Raw genomic sequence first — 21,260 nt, forward strand, 5'->3', positions numbered from 1 at the left:
GGGATCAAAGAGAACACAGTTAAATTTGATTTCAAGCCCTTCTTAGCCAACCAGCCACCTAAACAAAGATACTTATGAATGAAATGTCATACAATCACATTGCTTTCCAGATAGCATTTCTCCGCTATACATTTTCTTTCTTCTCTTCTAACCTTACTTGTCCTTGGGAAATAAATTGCTTATATCTGAAATGCTGAGTCAGGGCAATAGAACTTTAAAAAAAAAAACGTTGATGATAAGGAAATTGATCCAAGCTTCCAAGGCTGCTTTTCTTCTGTGACAACACTCTCACACATATGTACAGCAGCTGAGTTATACTGGATTAGAGTCCCCTCTGGCAAGAATTTTTTCGTATTCATTCTGCTGTTTCAGCATGACTACCAGTGCTTGGGACGCTAGAGATGATAAAACAAACACTCGAATGCCCTTTGCAGTACCTGACTTCCAGATTCTAAAAATGACTCATATCCACTAAATTGACGCAGCTTTGGAAGTGAAGATAGCCATCAGTTACACCATTGCTCCCAACTTGGGATCCTCCAACCCAAGAAATGAAGAGCCAAGACTATCTTCTGTGTTTCAAGAAACAATGTGTTTACCCATGATAAAATACCAGTGCCTTTCCTTTTATAAGCTGAACCAACTACAGTTTAGGTTATGAAAAGTGGTTTTGCATACTGTTCAGAAGCGTCCATGGGGAGCTATGTTTCTAATGAATAAAAAGGAGAAACAAATTATTATTTAATAAATATGGTTGATTTATTAGAATCTTCAAAATTAAGGATTATGACGGAAATATTTTTAAATGGCCCTTGCCTAAAACGGCTGAGAACTACTAAATTTATTGATGAGTGTTTACAAATGTATATAAACATAAAAAGCAAAGTTATTTGTCTTTTTCATGATAATCTCATTACCAAGTGAGTTATTATAATCTGAAGCTAATATGAAGGAGGAAAATGCCAAATAAAGGGCATATTTAAGAAGTCTCACATTCCTACTGCTCTTGTGTTTATCCATTCTCTGCTCTACCACACACACACACAAACCACAATTCTGTTCAAAAGTCTACCATATTCCATAACACACAGAAGATTTTAAAAATGACTCCACTTCTAATTTGTAGTAGAAAGAGCAGTGACTGGGCTTAGAAACCTAAGTTCAGGTCCTGGACCTATCATTTAACATTTTGGGGCCTCAAAATATGAGATGAAATGAGAGATGAACAAGACGATGTCCAGATTCCCACTCAGCTGTAAAATTTTATACTACTAATAAACATTTTACTTGTTGAGGATAGGACTATGACATGCTAGAAAAGATCAAATACTTCTAAAAGGGTATGTTTTCCTTTGAATTTAGAATAATGTACGGATAAGAAGTGAGCTGCTAAGTCTTTCCTGAGAATCGCCTTAATTTATTTTTAACATTAAGATAACCAGATGACCAATTTGACCAGGCTAACTTAAAATACAATACTTTTGGCAACACGAGGAAATTACTTAATGGCAGAGGCAAGGCAATCGTTTTTAACATGCTCCACTGTAAAGGAAACCAAACACTCCACTACATGCAGAATTTCCTTCTCTCTATTGTTGTTGGAAATGAGACCTCAGGGGAAAACTCGGCGCTCAGAGACCTAGGAGTAAGTAGGTCAGTAGATGGCACTCCTCGCCAACGCAGATCCGGGCTGGGCGAAGCAGACAGTTTGCTGAGATTTCAGGCAAGAGGAAAAACCGCCTGCCTGCTCGCCTTGAGCATTAGAAAACTGAATTTTGTTCCCATCATATCCCACTCTGCATGCCCGTTCCACCCCCCAAGTCACTGCACTCGGCGAGGGGGGGGCAGGCAAAGTGACTCTGCATTTGCAATGGAACTTTGCTCACTAGGTTTATAGAGTTCTCCCACCTTCTCCTCGGAGCAGAAAATAAAACATTCGGGGCACTTAAGTCCCACCCTACACATTCCGTAAGCGCTACAGCACAGAAGGCCAAACTACATTGAAATCCTAGTTTCTTTCTTCTGAAGCAGCAGTGGCAGGAACAAAAGCTCCTGGTGTCAGTGATCCGCCTCAAGTTACTGAGTGGCTGCCCAGAGAGGGCTCAGTTAATCTTCCTTCTTTGATCTCTCCCTGCTCCAAAATAAACAGCTTTGTCAAAACCTCATTCCGAGAGAGCTGAGCCATGCTGAAGACAATTGTTTTATTTATGATCCTTCCTTATCTTTAAGGAAACGGCTCCAGAATATAAAAGGCCAGCACCTTGTATTCCACGGGCTTATTTCAAACCAGTTTAACTGGATAGAGTCTTTAATTTCATTCAACATGCTTTGCAGGCTGATAGGTGATTTATGATATTCTGAATATTAACTTGGGCAGGCCCCTCTCTCCTCCCTCCCCTCCTCACTTTCAGCCAAAAAGGATCTGGAATTTTGATTTTGTTTGAAATTCACATAAGAGAGGTTAGGAGTAAAAAAAAATACCTTTGGTTAAAATGGCACAGCAATATTATTCCCCAATAAAGGCGACTAAGCTCTCCTGAGGGAAACAGCCACCCAGACTGCCTAGAGGCACCATGTATACCCATGGTCATCTCTGCACATAGACCTGTGATTAGTTGCATTTCTATCCTTCATCTGAGGGTATGGCTTGAGAATCAAATTTTCAAGATTATTATTTTTCTGTATCCCTTTGTGAGGAGTGACAAGTCAATTATTCAGCAGATGGATTCTCCACTGATAGGTCTTTCATGTTAATGATCACTATTAGCTTCTAACGATACTCATGTTAATTACTTGCTTTGTTGACATGTGGCGCTCTCTCCGTTCACTTTTTTTTGAGAGTTAGGACATGTTTGACTCAATTAGCACTTTCTGTCTTCTCTAGTCCCTGGAAGATTTGAGAAAAGGTAAGGAAAACTCAGCTTTGCCTGGTAATTTACAGAAACTTGAGAGAGCATTATCAACTTGCAGACAGAGAGCAGCCAAGGGGTACGGAAGGAGGAAACATGGGTACCCCCCCATTTCACAGTGAGGCCTTCCCAGGATGTTTTCATCTATTTTATTTGATCAAAATTTCAGATTATCACATATACACATTCAAATATAAGACTAAAAACACATTCCAGGGTGCAATTTAAGTGACTTTTAGATTTGTACTACTTCACTTTATTGGCATAGAGAACTAAGAAAGACGGTTAATTTTTTAAGAACTCCTAGAATGTTGACTGAAAGGGACAGGATCACACCTGATCCACTGCAGGTGATCTGAGGGGTTAAGAAATCAATAAACAAAGTTTTAAAAACCTTTTCTCGCTCTCTCAGTTCCAAGACACAGCTCCAAGGAGGCAGGCACTCTTGTGGGACATGTACTCCCTACCCTAGACTAGCTAAAAGTGAAAGCATATGGACTTTCTTATTATGCTTATAGGTCCATGGAGAAAGTGACATATAACTGAGTATTCCTGACAGATTGATGATTCACACGTGTGAAGCTACATTTGTTGAATAAACATATGCCAAGGAACCAGTGGTATTTAATCAGATAAAGTAATTTTTACCCTCTCCAGACAGATGATACTATTCATTTTTGTTCTTGTTTTGCTAGAGGGGTTAAAAAAAAAAGTCTGATAAAGAACCCAAACCTTTCTCTGAAGCCAAGGTCAGCTTCAGACTGCCCATCCAGGAAGGGTTTAGGGGCAGCTATTAGGTTTGAAGAAAATGAGAGGGGCTTGCTGGAGCTGCGTTTATTTAGCAAGCACAGTCTTAATGCTGACTGGGAAAGAAGCTGAAGGAGCTTAATGAGGGGCACAAACGCATACACTAGTGTCCTTCACTCCTGGCACGGCCACTGCTGTCACCCATGAAGTAACCTAATTCTAACACAGCACCCACCAGAAGCAGAAATCAGGCCTAAATAGGTTTCAATTGGATATAAAAATGTATTCAGGGTCCAAATTCTATTCTTTTGCCAGCTCATACTGAAGCATAAATCTACAAAAGAATCCTGAGTTATCTAGTTAGCCACGCGCCGGCTCTTCTCAACTGATTGGTGATGATGGCTACGTGCTTAGTCTTCACTTTACCCTGAAAAGCTCGACTTGTAGTGGTGGTGGAAGCTGGCTGGGCCATCGGCATGGCTGGCCCTGAAGATGAGGGAACACAAGGACCACAGGGAGTCAGGATAAGGAATGAGAACGCACTAACTCCTTGAAGAGCCAGTCTCTAACAGACCATGAGGCTGGGCTTGCATCCACATGTAAGGACACAAAGAAACTGCAGTTGAATTGTACCTGGTCACGTAAAGAACCCTGATGTTATTCCTACTTAATAATAGAGGCTTCAAGTTGTAGATAACCCTTATAAATGAAGGATTTTAAATTTTAAGAGCTCTTTGCTTATGCTTTATATAAAACAAAGTCTTCAGCTATCAAATCACACTTTCCCAGTAAAACAAAGATCACAAATTCAAGAACAAGACCATTTAAGATTGTAGGACACCTGTGAAACAGAATAATTTTAGAAAAATGAAGTTCTTTTATTTCCAAGTTAATAATATTCACATGGTAACTTGAATTAAGCAATTATTGTAGTGGTCACAGGGAATTTGTCTAAAGAGAGATAAGAATAACTTACGGTAATGAGAGTATCAACTCAACGCACAATGAGGCTTTTACAATATTCATGATACTTGAAAATGGTTTATTTTAGTAAGTATTTAAAATATCCCAATCTTAATCATTTGTTTAACAAAAGCTCTTCATCACAGCTTTCAAAGTTCTGCCTTGACCTTATCCAAATAACTATATTCAGAGTTGACTTCCAAATTAATAAGACTTCCTTTAGCTTGATTTATAGCAATGATAATGACCATTATTTACTCTGCATTTTGTTAACTATTCCTCACAATCACAAGTGATGATCCTCTTTTTCTGGAATGAGCACAGAGGCAGAGCACCCATAATAGTAAACATCTACCATCAACTGAGCGCCAAGTAGGTGTGGGCACTGACCCACCTTCTTTACCTCTAGTATTGGTCATCCTCCCAATAAGCAGCAAGGTTGGTATTAATATCTCCATTTACAGATGAGGAAACTGAGAATCAGAAGTTAAAAGGTAATTTCCTACCTGTCAATTAGTAAAACAAAGAACAGACTTGATACTAGCTCCAAAGGTCTTATTCTTTCTAATTCATGAATTCGCCTACTTACTGCTGAGGGGAAAAATATATAGAAATCAGGAGTAAATGGGCAGCACTTCTGTCACTATCCCTTCCTGCAACTACTTAATTAACCCAGCCAATGGAACATACTTTTCATGACAAGAGAACTTCTTTTATCCTAACGACATGTTTATTCCTAAGGTTGTAGGTTTCCATTTATTTGCTATCAAGAAGCACTTTGTTTACGAGTAAGGGGGTAGAAGATTTTGTGTGCTCTGTAGAAATGATCACATCTAGTTCTACAGTCTTGAACAGTGTGAACCCAGCAACCTACCTGGTTGTTGTTGGTTTTTAATAAGGGTGGCGGGGGTTCGTGATGTAGGGGTGAAGAAGCAGAACTGCTTTCGCTGTCGCTGCCATCACTTAAGCTAACTCTGAAAAGAAACAGAGAGGAGAAATATGCATCATTACAGACAATTCTTGAAATATCCATGGAAATAGGTGCAGAGAGCAAGGTATCCAAACGGTAATCATTGAAAACTTGCTTTAACTCATACAACTGCTAACACGGATCGGCGCTTACTTTGTACCTGGAACTGTATTAAGTGTTGGACCCTCTATTCCTCATTTAATGATCCCTACATCACAGGTTAGGATACTGAGGCTTAGAGAGACTAGGTCATCCACCTAGGGTCATAGAGGTAAAAGTGGTGGTTCTAGGATTCAGACCCAAGCAATGCGACCCAAAGCTGGTGCTCAGCCACTATACTTCACTGGCTTCATTTATTCATAGTTAGCTCCCTGCTCCAGCTCCACCCATCTACTATCATCAAGCATGTCACTCAAACTTGCAGAAAGTCAGCAAAATTACACAGTTTCTAGGGTCCTCCATTTTATTTTCCTTTCCCTCTGCCTCTTGGCTACCCATGAAAAATTTATAAATATGGCTAAAATACAGGCTGCAGGAGTGGAAACAACTGCTAAGAATGTGGACAACAGCCTTGCATGACTGACAGGTCAGGATGACATCTGAGGATGGGATGTCTGAAGCCCAACATGTGAGACCCATCACCAATCATTTCTACTGTGTAATGATTCAAGGCTGTCCTGAGTTCCAAACGCTAATACAACGATTCACTGGAAATATCCTACACCAACATGAAGAGGCCGTGTGTTTGGGATAACTGCTTTAGAAAAATACAATGCTGTGCCAGTCCTGATGGCCTTGTAGTTAAAGTTAGCACGCTCCACTCCTGTGGCCCAGGTTCGGTTCCTGGGCACGGAACCACCCTACTCATCTGTCAGTAGCCATGCTGAGGCTGTGGCTCACATAGAAGAACTAGAAGGACTTACAACTAGAACATACAACTGTGTACTGGGGCTTTGGGGAGGAGGAAGAACAAAGAGAAAGAGGAAGATTGGCAACAGATGTTAGCTCAGGGTGAATCTTGAAAAAGAAAAAAAGAGAAAAGTACAATGCTATCAGGATAATTAAAATATCACCCCTTCCTCTATTTTATTCTTTTCAGAACAAAGTGGAATTTTCTTATAGCCAGAGTGGGAGATATTTCTTTATTCTAACCTGCTGAACATAAGCTCTCCATCAAAAATGTCCTTTCGTGTTTGCTCTGTCTCTTTGATTATATAGTAACCTAATATAATATTCTTCTCAGAAACAGAAAATGCTTCAGAAATCAGGGTAGTTTTTCTTTCACTCTGAATAGGCAATCACATTCTAGCTCTAAAACATATTCAGATAGACAAGATACAAGATAGGAAATGAAAAGGATACACTGGGACATCCTTTTAGCAAAAAACTGATGGAACTTGTGTTTCTTAACTAAATTACATTAATGAAGTGTTCAGTTGAAGCGCTCCTTTAAAATGCTTCTTGACTGAAGTGGAAGGCTGAGTATTTAAACTGATTAAACAGTTGAGACTTCACAAGTGCAATGAAGATCAAATGTTACACTGGTGCTGCTGTGCTAACAGCACATGTCAGGCGGAGGCAAAGAGGAGCATCTCCAACAACGTGTATCACATCAGACAACTCACAGACGTGTACGACCTGACCCACACCGACTCAGGGGAGGGGGCAGTAAGTGGGTGGGCAACAGCTAATCACAGAATATGTAGATCTTCTCAACAACAATAACTTGGGAAACTGTCTAAAAAGTCAGGCCTTTTTCATCAGCTAAATTTAAGAGCAGCCAGGGGTCAGGATTTGGGTTGTCCTAAATATGCTCCTCACCTCCAAGTTTCAGTCCATTTTTAAGTCTTTTTGCCCCACTAGCTTCCTTCTTGTTAGATTAAAGACTTCTAAAGGGAAATATTATAAGGCTACGGCCATAAGGTCCTTATTTTTTCCTATTCAAAAGGAACACAGGCAGGTGACCTTGGGAGAAGGTGGAAGAAGTAGTATCGAGTAGGGCCATCAGGAAGGATCATTGAGAGATCTGATGGAACATATACTGTAACGAGCCTCTTCTCAACGGACACTAACACTAAGAAATTAGCAAGTAGGAAACATGGTCTGTCCAGTTTGGGTTAAGACTGCATTCTTTTTAGGAATTTCAGGGCCTTGTTTACAGTAATGGATAGTGGGAACAGATTTAACATGATATATTATAAATGTAATTGGATTTTAAGTTCAAGTTGATTCATATTTTTTCTACTCAAAACACATTAAAGTAAGCACGCCTATTTGTTTTCCTCATGATAAAGAAATAAAATCCTCAAGGCAATTTCAAGTTGACTATTAATTATAAGCGACATGAATTATCATCTTATAATGTGGAATTATGCCTCACAGCATTAAAGCTACTTAAGGAACCTAATTGTCAGCACACTTAAAAGGAATTTATTTGCTAGAAAACACACACAGGTGATCCTAGTTTTAATTAGGTCACACACATAATTCACTGAAGCCAATTATGTATTTCCAACTACAAACAGAAAACACGTTTCTTCAAATTCTGAGACTACCTACAGCAATGCATCTACACAAACTCTTCAAAAGAAAACAGACTTTATTTTAGCAGTCAGTCCTGCCACCCTGGCGTATACTTTCAAGAACAAGGACTTCTAATATGACATTTTTCCCTATAAAATTTTTAGAGGAAAGACCTCTCCTTTCTGAGAAAAGGGACAAATAGTTCTCTGTAGAAGTGAGCGTAAACATGCCAAGGTGCCCCAACTTCAAATAAATGTGACCATTTGCTGCCATTGTTTTTGGTGTTTCACACCTTTCTGTGGTTACACTAACAGATCTAGTGAAAAAGGAGGAGTCCATCGAAGGAAACCTCTTTCTTTCCAAGACACCCACCTGCGACTTCGGCTGCCTCCTCTATTTACAGGTCTCTCCATTTCGGAGTCATTGTCATTATCCTCTGCCTCATCTGATTCCTCCTCATTGTCATCGGAATGCAGATCTTTCATTATAGACCTTAAAGGACCTGAGTAATGACAGTGAACCACAGGCAGTCAAACATACGACTTCAAATATACCTAGCCATAGTAGGCACGGGAATGCTCACCAGCACCGAACATTGGTAAAAAATAACCATCATCACATAAGTTTATATAGTTTACAAGACAATTCGGTAGTTTCTGGAATGTAACCTCTGCCAAAACACTAGTGTTTTCATAATAGATGCCCCAAAATGTTTGTTAGGAAATCTCTATTTCCTAGGAATTTTTTTTCTATTTATTTTCCTTCCCTAAAAAAATTTACGCCTAAAAAGAAACAGAAAGATCTATTAGTAAATTGAATGTTTTGTTAGGTTAATCCATGTATTGAAAAGTTGAGACTAATAAATCACCGTGGTTGTAACTTGTTCTTGGCAATGCAGCCTTTGTGTGGTACGTTTTGATCTATTAAGGTTTAGCTGTTCCTTTTATTTCAAGGTCAATTTCAGGTCAAGCAAGCATTTCAGTCAAGTTCAGATTATAAAGTATTTCAATTCCATGGTGTAATGTCATATCTCTGATCTTCATATTGATCTTGGACACAAGGTCTTGTTGCAACAATTTTATGTAGTCAATTTTTATTTTACTTTTTAAGAAATTCCTGGCAAAATACCAGCATGCATTTACATAAATAAGACCATGTAATAAATCAGGTGGCCCAGAAGATTCAAGAGAGTATCCAGTATTAGATGGGAGAGAAAAAAATCAAGTCATAAATAATTTTATTCCAGAATAGGACAGAACTGGAAAAAAACCCACAAAGCCTCACAGAAAAAACTCATGAGCGTGGCTTATTTTCACTTTGCTACTCTACATCTGGTGAAAACAAGATAGATATTTTTATCTTAACAGAAGAGATTATAACAGCAATCACGAAAGTGAGAGAAGCACTTCCACTCTGGATTAGGCAATTGCTGAAGTCTACTCTATGATAGGAAAATCTGAGTGATTACTAACCCAGTTCTAAACAGCTACTGACTGCAGTCTCACATTCTGCAAAACCACAAATTCCTCTGCTTTTGTAGTGGGCCAATATCTTCGGAAGTCAGTGGAACAAGAAATCTGAATAGCCAAAACGATCGGTGTCTTTCATTTTATTTTTTCCTGGAAGCTTACCCTTAGCCCAAACACACACAACAATTTAATCCTTTTAAAAACATACAAGGCCATCAGGAATTCAGTGTGCTCAGTGAAAAAGGTAATGTGTAACATGATACTCAGAAACAAATTATTCCTTGATATTATCTCACTTTTCATGTTAAAGAAAAAAAATGGAGCCTATATTTGAGGAGTTTCTACACTTGAAGTGGAGAATATATTTAGTTAATGTTCTGGATTAAATTTCTTTAAATTTAAATTTCCTTGACTTTGAGTAGAGAAAAAAAAATATTTTAGAGACAGAAAATTAACACTTGGCAAAGAATAAGGTTGATTAAAGGAAAATAAATAAATATAATGAAAGCTGTCTAGGCGGGAAAGTAAAAACCTATTTCTCTATGTCAAAGCCTCGCAAGTCCAGCTTTTGCTATTGTATTTCCTTTGGGAACTCCCTGGAATGGGCTGTGTCTATAATCCTTTTGTAAAATGGGACTCTGATGGCAGAGACTGGAAAAAGGGGAATTTCTAGAGGCCGGCCACATACATCAGAACAATACTCCAGTGCATTCCTAGGGGAAATAAATACAACTGCATAAAAGCCAAGTTATCATTCAAATAACAAAACAGTAGAAAACAGACCATAAATCAACTCATTAAGATGCTTTATGAGAAAAACGTCTCATAGTTTGCCTGGGAGATGTTGATACCTTGTTGCCTGGTCTGGGATGGTGTGAAGCTGGAGCTGGAGCTGGAGCTGGAACTGGCAGGACTGGGTTGTTCAGACTTTAAAGAAGAAGAGAAAGGCATCATCAATAAATGTATGGGACACTACACATCTAAAATTTAAAAACAATATTGTTGCTCAAAATATTTTGCCCTGCAAAGACAGTCTGACACTGTGCAAGAAAAATGATTACAGGTTGCATTATGTCAAAAACACGAATACAGGAGAGTCATGATGTCCTTTTCATTTTGTCCATCATATTTTTACTAGATGCAGAAACAAGGATATACAGTCAAGGATGAAGAGATAAACGTCTGGGTATTGCTTAAGGAAAGAAGCTGCCTTTGATTTCACTCCTGTTTACTGCTATCCAGATCTCTTCCTAAAAGATACCTTGATTATCCTTTCTGCAATGTTTGATTGACTCAACTGGTTAAAACACAGTGGTAATGAGGTCAAGGTCATTAGTTCAATTACATTATGAGCCAGTTAATTTCACTCTGGTCCAAGGCCATGACCCAACCCTAACCCCATTCATCCACGGTTCACAAATGGAGGCCAATGTTCACAAGGAGACCTGACCAAGTCCCACAAATGAGTCAGGGGAAAATGTGGCCACTACTTAAAAAAAACCACACACATCCTTTTTGATGCAGGGAAAGAGCATCACACACACACTCCACTCTCTACACTCTCTTCATCCTTTAATACCCAGAACGAAGTCCACATCCTCCTTGACCTGCCCAACTCAGTTCTCTTTCTTCTCCAAACCCATGGAAAATATGGATCATCTGTTTGCTTGTCAGATATGCTGTGGTATTAGGCTACCTCTGATGCATGTGTCTTTTCTCTCCAGTAGACTGCCAGTGCTTGAAAAAGCAGGGATTTGCGGGGGGTGTGGCATATCGTGTGCTTCTTGTTCTCCCCTTGTACTTAGCATAATACATTGCATACAGCAGGCACTCCACATCTGTGACTCAAGGCAGCACATTACGCCCTCCGTTCCACTGGCTGCTCTGTTTTTATGAGACTTTATAGTAGGTAAAGATGGAAGAGCAAATACATGGACAGAATTGAGCAAAGAAATTGATCATACCATCAGCACACTTGAATTTTACATATTTAAGGCCAAATTTATTTTTAAATAACTTAAAAATGTTGATAAATTTGGTTGTAAGAGTAGATTATTTCATTTCTAATGTGCTCATAGTCTCAACTACACACTCGTCATTAGAGAAATATTTGAGGTCTTGCCATGTACAGGACACATTTTTCTACTTTGCTCAATGGGTGACCAAGTTCATCAGGGCCACATGGATGACAAACTAAGAGCACAATCAGAAGCCGTTAAATGAGGATGAGAATCTCAGTTCAGTTTATATTCCAGTTTCTCACCACTGATTTTGCATCTCCCCTCCCAGAACTGAACTCCCACCCCCTCCTCTCCCAAGCAACTCCAAGCCCCACAGACTAGGACACAAGGAAGCACTTTGAGGCATTCCTAATGCACATTCACATCCCTAGGCTGGATGGGAAAACAGGTGTCAGCAATCTACCACTCATTCTGCAGGAAAAGAGCCAGACAGGATCTCTAATGAGCAGCAGGCGGCTCACCAGCCCTGCACCACGGCAAGATTTACTTGAGATTTGCAGTACAGTGTTCTATACATTGCTGTTTGTGGCCCACAAAGAAGAGTTGGCTTACAAGTACAGACGCCTGGGTGAGGTATTCTTCATTTCTGTTGAGTGGCTCTTCCACTGTCAAGCCACACGGTGAGTTACACAATTGAAAGGGCATTCAGTTAGCATTTATGTGCAATGCCCAGCTGCAAAACATCTCTCCCGGGGTCCGCAGAATACTCCTTTTCCTCTCCAAGTTGCTCTTTTCAGCCATGAAAAGTGTCTGCAAATGGTATTATTTTGATAGCTCTGGAAAGCATCTGGGAGCCAAAAAAAGAGGTTTCCTTACAGTGAGCAGAGAGAGCTCTAATTCTCCATCCTGCCTGCCCAGTACATGTTGCACTGGACGTAAAGGAGCCATTCTGCCAGCGTTATCTGCTGAGAGTGACATTAATTAGGATAGCATGAGAGGATGATGGCCATCTCTCCAACTCCATCCTAAACTTGACCCATCTGTCTCAAGCATCATGCCAATGCCAGAACCAAACCTGCAAGCAGCTTTCTTTTAGTTTCTTAACCATAAACAAGGTTAATAATTCCACAGTTGCTGACCATCAGAAAACTGACAAAGAGTAAAGAACATAATACAACAGGAGAAAAAGGCTTTTTATTCAACATTGGTCATTAGCACCCTGCCTCTTCCACAAAGCATTTGAGGAGGTTTATAATAGAAACATTAATTCAATGAGACTATTAGAATAGAAAGTTCACAGCAAGGGAGGTGGGTGGAGAAGCATAAAATGTTGAATGATGGGCAGCGAATTCCAAAGCCCTGGAAGCTTTTTGCAACACTTTCATGGGCATTAGAATCACCTGGAGGACTTGTTAAAACAGTCTGCAGGGCCCCACCCCAGAGTTCTGATTCAGTAAGTCTGGGATAGGGAGGAGAAGCTGGATTTCTTCCAAGTTCCTAGGTGAGGCTGATGCTGCTGTTCTGGAGACCAACCAGGCTTTTGAACCATTGATCAAGGACCCAGAGATTCATAGCCATGGATATTCATCAGAGTCAGTTAAGGTGGGCGGGGGGAGCGATTCTATACAAGAGGAGATTCTGATTCAATAGGTTTGATGTAGGGGTCCAAGTATGTTTACCTTTTCAAAGCTCAACAAATTGATATAAATGAAAAGTTCAGTTTGAACACCACTGATACTAGGTTAATCACTTTTTTCCTAAATGCAAAAAATCATGTTTTTGAAAGATTCTCTAAGAAAACATAAAAGGGCAAAAGATCATGAAAAGAATTAGAAATTTACGGATCTATACAGAAGTAGCACTCCTGCATACTCTTAAAGTGTTTTTCAAGAAAGCACCCTAACAGAACACGTTCGCCACTCTAAAAAACATTTATGAAGCATGTATAATCGCATCATGGTGGATGGACTTTAAACCAACCTAAGCTGACTAGGACTTAGAATTCAACTAAATGTTAACTGCTCAAAAAGCCATTCTGATACTAGATGAAGCTGACACAGTCTTACATTTCATCAAGTCCAAAAAAATAGAGCTGGAGCTCACTTCAAGTGAAGGCTGTATTTAAAAAAAAAAAAAATCAGATTTATCCTCTAAAAACACAAATCCAAAATGATTATATAAACTAGGAAAGGTTCTTTGCTTTACAAAAAATATTCCCCATAAACAGGGCTAGACTAAAATTTGTATAGGCCCTAAGGAATGGAAAGATTATGGTATCCTCCTTTCCCCTCCCTGGGTATGTATGCACCAAAACCAAGGTGTAGGGAAATTCAACAAGGTTCTGATTTTTCCCCTTACTGACTAATTTGACACCTGTTTTTGAAATATCAAAATTCTCCCCACTAAAAAAATTTTTTTGCTTCTTCTTGCTGATGCCCTGAGCACTTGCTTAGCTGACCTATGGAGTAATCAAACACTAGACATAAAGTTTCTTCAAATGGTGTGCTCCACAGTAACAAAAGTACAGGCTTAAGAATCTCAAATTCTACTACTGGTTGTACATGTTTTGGGGAGGATTGTTTAAGCATTAGTTTCCTCATAGAGTGAGGGCACTGAACCTCATGTAGAAGTGATAATGTTAAATTGATATAATCAAGTAAAAAGTCCTAGCCCACTGTTGTTATAATGGTAGCTAATCAACATTTGGTTGCTGTTATTTACAGCAGATCACAAACTCCTCTATTCATAAAACAAGATATATCTTTACAACCAAAACAATGGGCCTACCAAGATTTGCAATGCAATCTTCCACATTAAATGGCTATGCAAAATTATCTTGTAATGGATTTTCTACGGAGGATTATTTTTGTCTAAGACAAGAAAAACCACATGTTTACAACTCCTAGAAGTTAAGTGCTTCAAAAGAGAACACCTGTCAAGGTAGGTCACACGAGAGGGCTTGTAAAACCTGGCATTGTTCCTTACCCTGGGCACAGACTTCCTCCTGAAGTAATCAGAAGACAGAAGTTTCATCTTTTCTAATGGGCAACTATACTTATGAACAGAATTTCAACTTGATCTTTAAAACAATCAAAAAAAAGAAAAAGGAGGAGAATAATATACACCTTTCTTCAGGTGAAAGGGAGAGAACACAGTGCAGCTAGTGAAACAAATTATATATATAGACACCTTGCTGCTTTTTCACAAAATTTCTACCTTGTTTCAAAAATGAAAACATAGAGCGTGCAATAAAGATTTCCTTTTCTTTGCACAAATATCCAGAAAGACCGTGTCAAGGATGAGTACCAAAGATGAAAACACAAATGTAGTACACTTTATTTACATCCCTGCTCAATTTTCATGATTGACTGAGGTACTAGGTTCTTGTCAGTTTAGTCCTTCCTTCACTAAAACATCATAATCATCTGACGCTTTTCTTTAACTTAGCATAAAAAAATCATTTAAAGACTACCTCATTTGTGATGGATGTTAACTTATTAGGGCAATCATTTTGCAATATACACATGTATCAAATCATTATGTTGTACACAAACTAAAATAATGATATATGTCAATTATATCTCAATAAAACTGAAAAAAGACTGCCTCATTTAGTTTCTCTTCTACAAGAAACTGAATATGACCCAATGCAACTTTCAAATATACATCTAATTTTAAAGAAAAATGAGGTATAATATCCATTCTAAACAACTGCAGAAAAAGTTCTTCACCGTAGGAATGCACTCTATCTTATGAGGTCCCATTAATAGGTAATAGATTGTGATAGCTACGTCAAAAAAAGTAAAGTCACAGTTAAGCAAAGAAATAAGTATTGAAAAGTTATAAAATAACTCTTTTTTAATCATTTATTTTTATTTTTTTAATATAATTATTTATTTTCAGATGTACATCATATTTCGAATTCTGTGTACATTACATCTTGTTCACCACCTGAAAAGTAATCATAGCCCATCCCCTCACACGTGAGCCTAATCTAATCTAATCTAAAATAACTCTTTTAATACAAGAGTGAATTGTCAAAAGGCTAGAAACAAAAAAACTTTTATTTTCATTTGGTTTAACATTTAATAACTACTTCAAAATGAAACATGTTAAAAGAACAAAACCTTATATAGAAAAGTATACGAAGGGGCCGGGCTGGTGACCTAGTGGTTAAGTTCGCCCACTCCACTTTAGCAGCCGGGGGTTCACGGGTTCGGATCCCAGGTTGTGGACCTACACACCGCTCATCAAGTCATGCTGTGGCAGCATCCCACATAAAGCAGAGAAAGACTGACACAGATGTTAGTTCAGGGCCAATCTTCCTCACCAAAAAAAAAAGGTATATGAAAATAAAATTGGACAAACATTGGTCAATAACTCTAACCTCTTAATATATCTTTGTGTAGCTCTATCATATTCTTTATTTCATTTGCTCTTCCATGAGAAAGGCACGTGCTATGGACTGAATTGTGTCTTCCTCAAATTCATGTTGACGTCCTAACTTCCATGTGATAGTATTTGGAGGTAGGGCCTTTGGGAGGAGATTAGGTTTAGATGAGATCATGAGGGTGGGGCCCTTATGATGGGACTAGTGCCCTTATTTATAAGTGACACTAGAGAGCTTGCTCCCCACTCCCCTCCCATGTGAAGACACAGTGAGAAGGTGGTTAGCTGCAAGCCAAGAAAAGAACCCTCACTGGGGAGAAGAATCAGCCAGCACCTTGAAGCTGGACTTCCCAGCCTCCAGAACTGTAGGAAAGAAATTCCTGTTGCTTAGGCCACCCAGTCTACGGTATTTTGCTATGGCAGCCCAAACTGACCAGGACATCAGGACACATTTTTTAGCCCTATTTTACTGATGGTGAAACTGAAGCGCAATACGATTAAGTGACAGTGGGTAATTTCCAGGTGGAACAGAACCGGGTTTTCTGACTTCAAATCCAGGGCTCTTTGTTCTACACCTATTAACCTTAAAAAGTGCAATTCACTTAAAATAGTGTGCTCAACATACTAACGTCCATTTATAACACCAGTGTCAGGGAACCAAGTTTTCTATGTCACTGTGAAAGATGTACTGAATTTCCCGCTGTCATCTTGTGATGGGCACCCAAAGCAAACCAGAGGTAAAACAAAACACTTCACCCTGGGTCTGACGGCGCCTGTATCAATTGCTTCTAACATTTGTCCAATCAATACTACAACAAGGCCTGGCTAGTCACCTCACTAGTTCGATAAGTTTTCCTAAAAAGAAGAGAAGCAAGGAAATTTCTCCTCAGAATTCTCCTGTTCCTCTTGACATTGGCACTGAATGAGAGGACTGACAAGCATGTCTGGCAACACGCTAAAATCATTTATTTGCCTTTAAAGGCAATCTACTTTCTTTCCCCAACTCTTCTATACAATTCCCATAACCTCCAGGAAAAAAAAAATAGATTTAATGCTTTAAATAACCTGTCAGCAGTTCTTTCTTTGAAAACAAGGTGAAACTGGAGAAAGGACACTGGAGTAGGAAGCCGAATCTTTATTGCTGGAGAGTTACTCAAGTCTGTGACCACAGGGAAGGCACCACACCTCTCTTTGGCAAACCCTCTCCATTTGTAAGTATTATGACAACTCCAATGAACTTGATGCTAAGTTATCATCGTATTTAGCACCTTGGGCCCTTATATTATCAAAAGCTATTGTTATGCCCGTCCTTTTCTAGTAAGACAACAAGATCCTAAGAATTATCCTTTCTACTTTTAGAAAAACAGGAAAGGTCCTTATTTCTGTTATATTTTCACCTTACAGACAAAATCATCCTGGATGCCAAGATAATTGGCTTTATGTTGAGACACCTCTGTTTTTACAATTGCATTTGCTTTCTTTGTTATTATCGTCCTCTTCACTACTATTATTAAATGCTCTCATCATTTGTACCCATCACTCCTTGTCTGAGAACACAAAATCCCATTAGGAAACGAAATGGCCTTGGGGAACAAGGGTCCATAAATCTTTCCATAAGACCCTTTTCCACACTTAGGAATGGCTATAATTTTCTTTTAGCTTCCTCTCTTTTAAACAGAAGAGCCTCAAGTCTTTTATCTCTCATCACCAGTTGTACTTTGAAGGCTGCTACTGACTATTGTGGCCAGGACATGTGATCTTTCAAAATATCCAGTTGTTGCAAGATGGTATATGTGCCACATGTGTCCTAAAAATCACTCAATTGTTAAGAGCTTTAGGAATGAGAAATTATCTGGAAACAGACCATTTACGGTTGTACTACCTATAAGCATATTACTATTCCTTGAGCAGAGACTGTGTGCAGAGAAGTTGAGTTTCACAACTGGCCATTAAATAACACCACTTAGTTGTAATGCCAGAGACTTATCTTTAACCTGGTCTTTCTTTTTCTCTTTTGTGCGCTTTGAGGGTTAGGGCAGAGAAATAAAAAAGTTACAAGTGAGAGGGTTTAGAGCTCTAGAGCCTCACAAAAGAGAAAGAGGAAGAAAAAAAAAAGTTTCCTGATAGAATTGCCCCATAATTAACTGTTATTGAAGCTGACCGATGAACATCAAAACACCATTGCTCATCGGTTAACAATAAGATCCTGAATTGTTGCCAGAACAACTATTCAGTTACTTGTGAAACAACCCACCTGTGCAGAGGACAAGACACTTGAAACAATGGAAAAGTAGTTGCGTTCTCTCTCTATATATAAGGGTGGTGCTGAATTAAACAAAATCCTAAAAGCACATTATATGTGGTTATAGCTCTCACTTTTGGATTATAAAATTTAAAATATAAAAGTAAATTAAATAAAATGAATTCAGGGTATCATAAAGGTGGTAATTAATTGAAGTAAAACACAGAACTGAAGAGATCATCTTGACAAGATATTTAACTACATTTCCTTATTAACTTTAGACCTCTTTAAAAAATGGCTTACTTTAAAACTGTCATAGAGCATTTGATTGACACCAATAGAATCTTTATAGACTCACACAAATGTCAAGAAGCATTATTAATTTTAATCTTTGGACTATCTTAGAGAATTTTCCCCATAAAATGTGAAGCTTAGAGTTGCTATCACAGCAACAGCAGCAAGAGTTCATTTTGTTTGCTAAGACCTTATTTCCATGGTATTTTCTCTTCCAAAATAACCAAAATCCACTGGGGAAAAAGTATTGATTAAAAACTATCCAATAATCACCAGGTCAAAAATGCAATACTTCTCATTATCTGTCTACAACAAAGACTGTTGACAGTTGCAAGAGTTATTTCTTTACAAGCCTTGTATCTTCCTAATTAGAATAACAGTGCACTTTCCAGGTAACACACCGGAGCCCCTTATTCTAAATCAGGGAGCTTCAAAGCTCCTTGGGTGTGGGTATGCACATATGTGTACACATGGATGTACGTGAGACAATCCACTGGAGTAAAAGAAAAGAATAGAACCTTTATTTATATTTATATTGTCTTTTCCTTTTAAATTTTCAAATTTTTGTATGTGTTTTCTTGTATATGGTGTATGGCTATTACCACAATTTGGAAATATACATATATTGGGGATACATGTTTACTAAGAGAGATGAGTTTTAATATCAACTCTATAGATAATTATCAATTTTAATTCTGTCTGCTCAAATCTTAATTATTCACATAGATTTCAAATTCTGAAGTGATATGTGCTAAATATACCAGGCAGTATTATTACAATTTACTCAGAGACTATCCAGATTTTTGTATTTTACAGTATTTTATGCTCAAAATTGACTTAGAGCTTAAAATTTTAAGTTAAATAGAAATACTATAACAGAGTTCCTTATTAAATAAGAGGTAATACAAAGTTATTTAAAAGACTTTAAAGCGCGCATAGATCTTCTTAAAACAAAACCCAACACAAAAAATTTTACATGACCTCCCCACCACACCCCCCCAAAATTTGAAATTATCTTTATTGTGGCTCTGAGACTCGAATTTTGTAGTGTTTGCTAAAAATTACACATTAAGTGAAACTGAAAATTTTAGAAACACCCTAACATCTAAATATGCTATACTTACATTCACTTTCATTTAAAATTAAGTACTAACAAAAAGTTTATAAAAATAAAACTATGTTTAAGAATTCTCTATCTTAATGAAAGTGAATGAAAAGAGCAAAAACACAGCACACTTAAGAGACTGTTCTCTTGTGAAAACATTAGGAGGTGGATTTTTTGTTTTCTTCTCAATGTAACCTCTTAAAAAATGTGGTATTTAGAATGAACACATTCCCTATTAGTAATGTCAGATTCTTGTCAAGAATAGGAGGAATGCTACCGCTCATAAGGGTCTAAAGGAACCTACATTTCCATGCACACATCTTATATAAGCCTAACAGTTGCTTTTCTTCATAAATCAATCTATTGTTGCACTTCATAATGAGAAGGCAGATTTACTGCTTTTACCGCCTTTTCTCACCATCAGAAAGATGCCTATTTGGGTAATAGAACGTTTCTCTTCTTCAAGGGTGTTTGGGATTAGGGAGGCAGGGGCAAGAACCTTTAACATCTGCTCCCTTCAAGTGAATGACACCTCTAGTTCTCACAGCCGGGATGTTGAAAAGCAAATACCCATACGTTTATAAAATTCTCTAACTTGAAGAAACACAACATTTTAAATACACTGAAGACACATCTCTAAAACACACATTTGGGATTTGAAGGTTATACTGTAAAACTGTAAAACCTATCATTTGGATTGCCAACGTTGTAATTCAAATGCCATAAAATCATCATCATAGTTAGAACAATAGGAGTTTAGAATAAAGACCTTTGAGTCCCATCATCTTGAATTTTCTCTAACTCTGAAAACAAATCTAAAGTACTGGCTAGTAAGACTTTAATCATGTTAGCTCAATATTGTGCAGTAATAACAAAATAGTTTATAATATAGACTTACATTCTTCTGTTTTTATTTACTTAACTTATTTTTCCCTTAGGGAGAAATATTTAAGAATTGTGAACTTTAGACTTTAATTTAAAAACAAGAGAAAGGCACTTGTCAGCATCCAATTCCTAACCATCTGCCTTTTAAAAATACACACACATACTCACCCACTCAGTCTAGTTAGACAGAACGTTCTTAGCAAGTGAGTAGATCTTGATGGATCTAAACAAGTTTCGGTAATCACAGTTCTACTTTGGGAAACACAGCTATCTTTAAAGAGGCATCATGATTCCTACTAGCAGATGCAATCAACCAGAAATTAAAAGCAAATAGGCACCATCCAAAACAAATAAATAAATAAAGTGGGGCAGGTACTGGATTCAAGAAGAACCTCAATTTTTGAAGAAAACTAAATTATGTCTTCTGTCCGTGAATATGGAGTACTGCCTATTGAGCTAACATCTCTTGTTACTTCGGGCTATCTTTTGTCACTTAAGCAATGCTTTCTGACAGTTTTACAGGCTGTTATCCCAAGGACTTCAGTATTTATAGCCTTTATTCACTTGGGCTTTCTGCTCTTATCCACTGGTTACTAATCACTAAATAGATTTTCTTTTTTATGGGACTGAAATTAGCTCAAAGGATGTCCTTCAACAATGGCAGCTCAGGACAGCACCGGCTAAAGGTCTTCTCCTCGGCTTCTTCCTTGCTCTCCTCAATTTTCTCGTCCTTACAGACAAGTTAATGAGGGTTCAGATGCATGCTGTTCAATTAGAGCAACAGCACAGATGATTTATTGCAT

At 38.1% G+C, this 21,260-nt stretch overlaps 1 protein-coding gene across 2 annotated transcripts in view; it reads right to left on the reverse strand.

Moving 5' to 3' along the window:
* The window catches only part of MLLT3 (MLLT3 super elongation complex subunit), a 255,930-nt gene that overhangs the window by 13,270 nt on the left and 221,400 nt on the right, over positions 1-21,260 (reverse strand). For both annotated transcript variants that reach the window (XM_046665094.1, XM_046665093.1), the window contains exons 6-8: positions 10,433-10,508; positions 8,485-8,614; positions 5,494-5,593 (exon numbers count right to left, since the gene is read on the reverse strand). In XM_046665094.1, coding sequence (XP_046521050.1) covers positions 5,494-5,593; positions 8,485-8,614; positions 10,433-10,508 — 306 coding nt within the window. The remainder of the gene's footprint in view (positions 1-5,493; positions 5,594-8,484; positions 8,615-10,432; positions 10,509-21,260) is intronic.

This window comes from Equus quagga, chromosome 6 (assembly GCF_021613505.1).
Source record: "Equus quagga isolate Etosha38 chromosome 6, UCLA_HA_Equagga_1.0, whole genome shotgun sequence".
Classification (NCBI taxonomy): Eukaryota; Metazoa; Chordata; class Mammalia; order Perissodactyla; family Equidae; genus Equus; species Equus quagga.